The sequence below is a fragment of the Carya illinoinensis genome, chromosome 11 (assembly GCF_018687715.1).
Source record: "Carya illinoinensis cultivar Pawnee chromosome 11, C.illinoinensisPawnee_v1, whole genome shotgun sequence".
Taxonomy (NCBI): domain Eukaryota; kingdom Viridiplantae; phylum Streptophyta; class Magnoliopsida; order Fagales; family Juglandaceae; genus Carya; species Carya illinoinensis.
Window position 1 is genome coordinate 5,081,652 of NC_056762.1, and position 9,463 is coordinate 5,091,114.

Genomic DNA, 9,463 nt, shown 5'->3' on the forward strand with positions numbered 1-9,463 from the left:
ATATTTACAGTCGTAAATATACAAGCGTTACGTAATCATTTTAAAAATAGTAAATAAATACGAGATTTATATGAAAAGAAAATTAATTTTATAATAATAAACCTTACTTTTTTTTTTTAAATGTCTGCACAATATTTACATGCTTCATGATTGTATATAGCATTACTAAAAAAATATATGCTATTAGATAGTTGAATTTTCCTTTTGTCCATCCATGAATGCAAGTGGGTATTTTTTTAACTTAACCGATAAGAACAAATATTACACTTATCTTAGCCTAAAGATCTATAAAAATATAATTTTATTTAAAGAGTATCAATGTATTTGGTTCTATACTCTACTTAAATATAAATACTAAACATTTGAATTATCTCTCGTTTAAACGCGTTTTAATAAAAAGAAAAACAAAATTACACAAGTCGATATCGCAATTTCAATAAATAATAAGGAAAATTAAAACTCAAGATTTTGAGTCTATCTACTATAAGAAATTAAAACAAGCTTATGGAATTTACCTTTGCATAATCAATTGATTTACAAACACTGAAATTTTACTAGTTTTTAGATCCATACTTGATACCAGGAAAGTATTTATGTTGGATGTGTACTCTCATGGAATATTTATACTCAAGTTGTGATGCCTACCTTAACCACAAGAGCTAAAACTAAGAAATTTGATTTTGGACCGACCAAAAATAAAATAAAATTAATTAATTAAAAAAAATAAGGTCACGATGAGACTTTTTGTGGGCCCATTAATGCATGTTTATCCTTAGGCTTATATTGTTAATGATAGTGCTGAAGACCCGTATTTTTCACCTAAGGAATTAGGTTTTAGGTAGATTGACATTTTATTATATCCAAATGCCTATTTAGCCCCTTCATGTTGGCTCCATATGTATACTTTTTTGTAATCTTCAGTCCACTAATTTATTTGTTAGGTTATTATTAATTTATTTTTTTGAGTTATTAGTGTGTAGAACATATCATTTACATTATTTAAATTATACGATTTGAATTATTAAATCATGCTTTATAAACACTTTACTAAATGTTACACATCCGAGAGCTTAATGACCTGATGGTATATAATCTGATTTTTCAAATCCCTCCAAATCTCTGTATAAAAAAAAAAAAATGTCACACCAACTTGAAAAAAAAAAAATTATTTTTATTTGTTATCTTCTACTCCAATATCTTTTCTCTTTCTCTATATACAATGGAAATGAGATAGTTCTCTAATTTCACAACCATCTTGTTTATCTTTTAAAATTATTTTTTTAGTCATTTTTTTTAGAAAAAAATATATTTTCCTCAGTCATATTTGCTCTCCATTGGGCTTTTTTTTTTTTTTCAAAATACCACAAATCACGTGGGGAACTTTTATAATTATAAAAAAGAAAAAAGAAAAAAGAGAGGGTACCACACCAAATAAAGTTGAAGTCCAGGGGCATTTGTGGGTGACCAAATCCACAAGACTATAACGTAAGACCAACCCGAGTTGCAATCCAACTGTATCACGCTCTATCTCTATCTCTCTCTCTCTTTCTCTCTATCTCTCCTTCGGATATATATATATTTTTTTCTTGACTTTGTACGTTTTTATCTGTCGCAGAGCTTCCTTTGTTGAACCAACCATTATCAATGACAAAGTAAGCACACACCGACTCGAACGGAACCTCTATCCATACGTACACATATATATATATTTTTTAATAATATATTTTCTCGCACTTTTTCTCAGTCCGTTTTGAACCCATTAAAGCTCCTCACAAATCTCACCAGTTTCGAACCTAATATACTCTCACCGTTTCTTTTCTTTCACGCTGTGATTCTTTTCCCTACTTTTTTTTTCCTCTCTTTTTAAGCTCCTTCTCATTGCTGCAACAAGGGGCCTGTTTGGTTGCCGAGAAGTGGGTGCTCGGGATTCTTTTTTTTGTAGGTATAGGTATAGGCACAGCTACGTTGAATTTGCTTCTGGGAGATGATGCAGTTTTAAAAAAAAAAAAAAAAAAAAAAAAATCCTTTTGCGTGTTGTTTCCCTGATTTCTTGGTGACTAGACAGAACTCGCATTGTTATCTGATTTTTGTTTGATTTCTTCTCAGAAAATTGATCGTTACTGTCATCGCGTTGCTTACTGGAAGCTCTATTGTTGGATCATTTTGATCTCAGTTCAGGTGATTCTCTCTCTCTCTCTCTCTCTCTCTCCCCGTTCTTACGGTCCTCTGGGTATTACACCAAGTTTGTTTGTACCTATGTTGAACATATATGAATGTCTCTAAGGCTAGCTGAAGGGACATGAGAGATATTCTTCTGCACAGAAAATACGGGGTCGAGATAAATGCAACCTTGAAGGGAAAAGCATATCGAGAAAATGTCAACGAACTATTTTCCACCGAAACAAACATATTGCACGTGAATTCTTTGGAATATTAAATTTAGACATCGAATAAGCTGATTAGGGTAATGGTTTTCTTCTGCATTTTGCTTTTTGTGGCATGCTCAGTAAAGATTTCAATTACTGTTGAAGATAAGGGTGGAGCCAAGAATGCTCATCTATTGCTGTAATTTTTTTTTTTTTTTACACTATCTATTGCTCTAATTGAAGATTATTCCTTTTATCCATAATTAGCAGACGGATAAGCAGATTTAATGATGATTCATTAATTTTTTTCAAGGAGTTATTTTCTGCTAAAAACGAGAGGCCTCGTGACGAGATCAGCGAAATAAAACTTCTCCATGGAAAAGATCTTTCTTTCTATTTGTAGGCTGGTTGATGGCATATTCCGATCCATATTGAATACTAATAACTAGATCATTGGCTAAATCTAATCATTAATTACATATATCAAATCTCATTCGTTGAATTGAATATATTCCCTTATCTATGATTAGAAGTCGGACAAGGTGATTTACTGCTTTTGGTGGCAGCCAGGGGATGCTTTTTAAGTATTATATTGATGGAATTTACTGACATTTTTGAAAAAATATTCTTGTCCATTCCACTCCTTCCATAAAATCTTGTCCTGATCCTAAATTTATAGAAAACCGGTTCAGGGGTGTGCAAGAGTAAATTGGCACTTCCCCATAAAAAGACTATGAACCATAGAGACCGATGAAACAATCCCATCAGTTGTCTGACCTAAAAGCTAGGTATGTACATACATACATGATCGTCTGTGTTAACTGTCAATAAATTTATACCATACTGACTCCTTTTTTTGGTTGGTGCTTAAACCATGGACGATGTGAATTTTTTGGGTTGGCTTGGATAGTCACCTCTTGGTTGAGTCTCTGACCATTCACTGGTTTGAAGTTATCTTATCATGGAGAAATAAATGCAACTTCTTTTTGTCAAGACTTCAATGGAAAATAAGATAAAACATTTCAATCACTGCAAGTTTGATGCTATTGAAACTATGGTTGTGGTAGTTACCGTTGTAATCTGCTTATTTCTATTTATTCCGAAACTACAAATTTTGTCCTTTGCACTTCACATCTCTATCCATATTTTGACTTATGCACTTCCTCCATGCCACAATTATCTTAACAAATGAGGTGGACTTTATAACCATGCGATTTGAAGACATGAAGTGAAAGAGCATTTGGCTTCTTTGCCTTTTGAAAATCTTGATATACAATCAAGCATCAGAGTACATTTCATGTCAAATTGGAGATGCTGTTATATTTTTTCTGAATAGAAATTGTTTATCGGCGATAAAAGAAAAAGGCTTGAAATTTTGATGGTATCACAAGCAAGATCATCCATGCCTTTTTGTTTTCGTTTTCTATAATTTAGAAAGCATCCAAGGTTCTGTCTTTGCCTTTCTTTCATTCTTCATTATCTCTTTCCCGTTTTCAGGTTAGTTTGGCATGGTTCTGTTTGGTTATCAAATTTCAATAGCAGCTAAGCATGCCTTGCTTCTATTATTACTATGGTTTGGGACTCAGAGTTTGTTTTTCTTGCTTCCTAGGTTGAAAAAATCTCAAGTTTCCCCGGCACCTGCATTTTTCATTCTTAAGTGTTAAATTCCTTATGATTGCACTCTAAATCTGATGAGTTCCTAGCTGAGCATGTGCCAGATTGAGAGCTCAATTCGTTATGGTAGCAAATATATGGGATATTTGGTATACATGCCATATTAGAAACATGCGAAAGATTTGCCTAGTGTGAGTTTGGCTGTTTGTGTGACTTTTGCTGGTGGAGAAACTTTTTTTGCAAAAAGTAGGATGCGACACATCTTGGAACAAAAAGTCCTGATATAGATTTTGGTCCCTAGCTAATCATCTGTAAAATGTTTATTTATCCATTACAATTAATCGAATGTTTTGTTTATATAGTTTATTTGATTGCATAGTTTGGTTGGCATTGTATTGTGCAGGATAGTTTTAACAGTCTTTACCTGCATTCCTGTGTGTATTAGGTTCTCTGTAATTGGGTTACCATTTCACAATCCTTTTGGTGGAAAGGTCTGTCTTTTATATGCTAAAACTTTTTGTTCAATAAACAGATATATGAACTCCTACCGGCAATCATGGTATCAAGGTCTTACATGAGCTTGTTGGAATTTGCATCTGGGGACATGTTAAATTTCCCTCAGACTCCTAGAACCCTTCCAAGGGTGATGACTGTTCCTGGAATCATTTCTGATGTAGACAGAGGTGCAAGTAGTAATGAAGATTTTGATGTTCCCTCTAAAATCCGTGAAAAGATAATTATAGTGGCAAATTTTCTCCCTCTACATGCTCAAAAGGACCCAGAATCTGGCAGATGGTGCTTTAGTTTTGACGAGGATGCACTTTTATTGCAACTGAAGGATGGTTTCTCATCTGATAGTGATGTTGTTTATGTGGGATCTCTGAAGGTTGACATCGATGCCAGAGAGCAAGAAGAAATTTCACAAAGACTGCTGGAGGAGTTTAATTGTGTGCCCACATTCCTCCCTCCTGACCTCCAGAAAAAGTTCTATCATGGGTTCTGCAAGCAATATTTGTGGACCCTTTTTCACTACATGCTGCCCCTCTGCCCGGACCACGGTAATCGCTTTGACCAGATGCTTTGGCATGCCTATGTTTCTGCGAATAAAATATTTGCAGATAAGGTTATGGAGGTCATCAATACTGAAGATCATTATGTGTGGGTTCATGACTATCATCTCATGGTTCTCCCTACATTTTTGAGAAAGCGTTTCAATCGAGTTAAGCTTGGCTTCTTCCTTCATAGCCCATTTCCCTCATCAGAAATCTACAGGACTCTGCCTGTCAGAGATGAGATTCTGAAAGCACTGCTTAATGCAGACTTGATTGGTTTTCACACATTCGACTATGCTCGCCACTTTCTCTCTTGTTGCAGTAGAATGCTGGGCTTGGAGTATAAATCTAAGCGGGGCCACATTGGACTTGAATATTTTGGACGCACAATTTATATCAAAATTTTGCCCGTGGGCATTCATATGGGTCGACTTGAATCTGCATTGAATCACCCTTCTTCTTCCATCAAGGCCAAAGAGATCGCAGAGCAATTCAAGGGGAAAAAGCTTATTATTGGTGCTGATGACATGGACATTTTCAAAGGCATTAGTCTAAAATTGTTAGCCATGGAGCAGCTTTTGCTGCAGAATCAAGAGTTAAGGGGAAAACTTGTTCTGGTGCAAATCATAAATCCTGCAAGGAGCACAGGAAAGGATGTTCAGGAGGCAAAAAGGGAGACATATATGACTACCAGAAGGATAAATGCGGTTTTTGGTTTTCCAGGTTATGAACCAGTTATCCTTATTGATTGTAAGATGCCTACATATGAGAAGACGGCCTATTATGCTTTGGCAGAATGTTGCATTGTCAATGCTGTGAGGGATGGTATGAACCTAGTCCCATACAAGTACATTGTTTGTAGGCAAGGGACTGCAAAAATGGATGAAGCTTTGGGAATTGCCTCTGCATCCCCTCGTGCTAGTACACTTGTTGTTTCTGAGTTCATTGGATGCTCACCATCCCTAAGTGGGGCAATTAGGGTGAACCCATGGGATATTGATGCTGTGGCCGATGCGCTAAATTTGGCCATCACGATGCCTGATTTAGAGAAGCAGTTGCGGCATGAGAAGCACTTTCGCTACATTAGTTCTCATGATGTGGCTTATTGGTCTTGCAGCTTCCTGCAGGATCTGGAGAGGGCCTGCAAAGATCACTATAGTAAACGATCCTGGGGCATTGGTTTTGGTCTTAGTTTCAGAATTTTGTCCCTATCTCCCAGTTTTCGGAAGCTTTCGGTTGACCATATTGTCTCTGCATATAAGAGGACGAAAAGAAGGGCAATTTTTTTGGATTATGATGGAACAGTTGTGTCCCAAGCTTCAATTATTAAAACCCCAACACCTGAAGTCATCTCTGTTCTGAACAACCTGTGTAATAACCCTGAGAACACTGTTTTTATAGTTAGTGGTAGGGGGAAAAATTCACTTGGTGAATGGTTTGATCAATGTGAGAATCTGGGTATTGCGGCTGAGCATGGATACTTCATAAGGTGCCTGTGTCATGTCCTCTCTCTCTCTCTCTCTCAAAAAAAAAAAAAAAAAAAATGGTGTCATATGATGAAAGTTGTTTAATAACCGTGGCTAGTTGTCTGTCAAACTTTTAAATGTGTTTTTCTGAAAGAAATGGGAGTTCCTCAATGGTTTGAAGATCATATCATCTTTTTCTTAGTAGTTGTTTTCTTCCGTATAATGAAGGTTAATTTTAAGTGCATATTTGAAGTTGTCCCCTTTATCAAATCAACATAATAGTCTTCAGATAATTAGCAACAACTTTTATTAATTTAACAGTTGCTGTGATTCTTCCCATAGGTGGAGTAGGACATCCAAGTGGGAAACCAATCCCATTGCCACAGATTTTGATTGGAAAAGAATTGCTGAACCTGTAATGACATCATATACCGAGACAACTGATGGCTCCTATATAGAGTCCAAGGAGAGTGCCTTGGTGTGGCACCATCAAGATGCTGATCCGGACTTTGGATCTTGCCAGGCCAAGGAGCTTTTGGATCATCTTGAAAATGTCCTTGCAAATGAGCCTGTAGTTGTTAAGAGGGGCCAGCATATTGTTGAAGTAAAGCCACAGGTATATATGTTCTCTCTCTCTCTCTCTCTCTCTCTCTTTTCCATGCATCTGTTGTTTCTCATAGGGTTTAACATTGCCATCTACGTTGCAGGGAGTTACTAAAGGATTGGTTGCAGAGAAAGTTCTCTCCACAATGATCAGTAATGGCAAACCACCAGATTTTGTGATGTGCATTGGGGATGATAGATCCGACGAGGACATGTTTGAAAGCATATCAACCACGTCTTATAGCTTATGTTTACCGGCAGCTCCAGAGATCTTTGCATGCACTGTTGGCCAAAAACCAAGCAAAGCTAGGTACTATCTTGATGATACTGTGGATGTTGTGATATTGCTTCAAGGTCTTGCCACTGCTTCAAATACCAAGCCAAGGTGTAGTTCAGAAACTCAAGTTTCCTTCCAAAATTCTGCTTGAAATGCGCACAGCCTTATGTAGGGTTGAGAGGCAACGGCGTGGATATGGACGTGTTGAAAAGGATTACTCTCTTAAATGGTGTTTCCCTTCATGTGATATAGACCGACATACTACAGCAATTTGGGATTGGTTTTTGCTTTTGACATTTTAACTTATTTGTTACAAGGTTGGGGGGCTGCTTGATGCAACTCATGGTTCCTTCAGAGGGGCGGATGAGCACTTGGGATTATGGTCGTCTGGAATCGTCACCGACTGACTGACATAGAATTTTTCGTTTACTTGAAAGGTGGGCCGGTCTGCGTACCATCAGCGCTTATTGGGCACCATACATCAGATGTTAATTACAGGTATAGTTACCAATACATGGAAAGTCATTCTAGTATCGACGTGTTCCTCCTAGGGTTATGCTTTCTGCCTGGAGATCCCAATGAGGATGGTACTTTTCACCTTCCCCCCTTGAAATTGAACAGGTTTCTTGACTCAGATGATGTATAGAGAACTTCATACTTCACAGAATGATAGATAAGCCTATTTTTCTTTTGACCTACCCTCGATTTTTGCACTCTTTATACATTCTACAGGGTAACCAAAAGCTATGCAAAGACACCACTGCTTGGTTCACTTTCTAAACCAAAACTTGTTTGCTTTCTAGAACCTTGTTTGCTTTCGCGACTAAAAACCAAAACTTTAAAAATTTCTCAAAGTTTTCATACGGATTTTATAAAAAAAAAATACATATTTTGATCTATCAGCTTTCATCTCAAAAGATTTTAAGTTTCTTCTCAAGTTTTTATCTCCATAGATCTCACTTCATTTCAATATTGTTCCTTCCAATAATATATTTTAAATAAATGGTATATTGACATGAATATACTGTAAAAAAAAGTAAAAGTTGTACCAAACGTGTAGCAAAATATTTAATTAAAAGAAAAAATATTTACATAAGGTAAATAAATAAAGGAAGCAGAAAAAAAAATGCATTATTGGTAAATAAACAAACAAAGAAAAAAAGGAAGCAGCAAAAAAAATTAAAAAAATAAAAATTATACCATTGGTAAATAAATAAACAAAGGAAGTAGCAAAAATAAAATATTGTATTATTGGTAAATAAATAAATAAAGGAAGCAGTAAAAATAAAAATAAAAAAGAAAAATTGACAAAATGGTTAAAAAAGAAGAAGCAAAAAAAGAAAAAAAGAAAAAATTACATTATTGGTAAATAAATAAACAAATAAAATACTATAAAAGTACTATAAGTACTTATAGATTTCCTTATATTACTAATTATAACAATGTTAAACTAATTTTATATTATCTCTATAAACAAATACATATTTCATATAATCTCAGTTCATCACAACATATTTCAAAAGATTTTAATTTGTCTTATCTAATCTAAAACAAATAAAGCATTAAAGTTATCGTTATGAAACCCATCTTATTATTCTCTGGAAAAAAAAAAAAAGGGTCTGGTCTGTTATGCATCGGTAGCCTTGCAATCATATTAAAGAAAAGAAATCCAGAAAATCAAGATTCAAGTACTACTACTCAAGACTACTCCTACTCAAAACAGAAACTCATAGAAGTGAAAAACAACTAAAAATGTGAAGAAATGTTATTTGTTATCCTAGATTTTGTTTATCTCTAATTACAATCGTTGATGCGACACATTTTAAGTAATTATCTATGTGTTTGGTAGATATGTGCAGACTGCAAGAAACAAAGGCTTAAGATTGCACTTATTGTCTAATATGTGAATAGAGCTAGTTTGCTTGACAAATAAGAATATCTTAAAATATTTATTGAGCATTTAATGCTATTCAAAAAATTCACTCAAATAATTATAAATATCGTAAACTTCACGTTATGTGTTTATCTTTTTCCTATTCTAAATCTTAAAATCTGGATAAGAACTATAGATAACATAGATGTGGA

General features: G+C 34.9%; 1 protein-coding gene across 6 annotated transcripts; it reads left to right on the forward strand.

Annotated features, from left to right (window-relative positions):
• The first annotated feature begins 1,523 nt into the window (after positions 1-1,523).
• LOC122280504 (probable alpha,alpha-trehalose-phosphate synthase [UDP-forming] 9) lies at positions 1,524-8,076 on the forward strand. 6 transcript variants are annotated; one of them, XM_043091427.1, is made up of 6 exons: positions 1,524-1,652; positions 2,107-2,178; positions 4,513-6,521; positions 6,841-7,114; positions 7,206-7,486; positions 7,696-8,076. In XM_043091427.1, the coding sequence occupies exons 3-6, from the start codon at positions 4,537-4,539 to the stop codon at positions 7,787-7,789; spliced, it is 2,634 nt and encodes an 877-aa protein (XP_042947361.1). In that variant the 5' UTR covers positions 1,524-1,652; positions 2,107-2,178; positions 4,513-4,536; the 3' UTR covers positions 7,790-8,076. The 6 variants fall into 6 exon arrangements, with proteins under 6 accessions (XP_042947361.1, XP_042947360.1, XP_042947359.1 ...); XM_043091426.1 differs by lacking the exon at positions 1,524-1,652 and adding an exon at positions 1,723-1,954; XM_043091425.1 differs by lacking the exon at positions 1,524-1,652 and adding an exon at positions 1,723-1,948.
• The last annotated feature ends 1,387 nt before the right edge of the window (positions 8,077-9,463 follow it).

Excerpts from the sequence above, each read along its gene's own strand:
- LOC122280504 (XM_043091427.1), top strand. The coding sequence starts at position 4,537 with ATGGTATCAAGGTCTTACATGAGCTTGTTGGAATTTGCATCTGGGGAC. Across the intron at positions 7,115-7,205 it reads TTGTTGAAGTAAAGCCACAG|GGAGTTACTAAAGGATTGGT; the intron begins GTATATATGTTC and ends TCTACGTTGCAG. Across the intron at positions 7,487-7,695 it reads GCTTCAAATACCAAGCCAAG|GTTGGGGGGCTGCTTGATGC; the intron begins GTGTAGTTCAGA and ends ATTTGTTACAAG.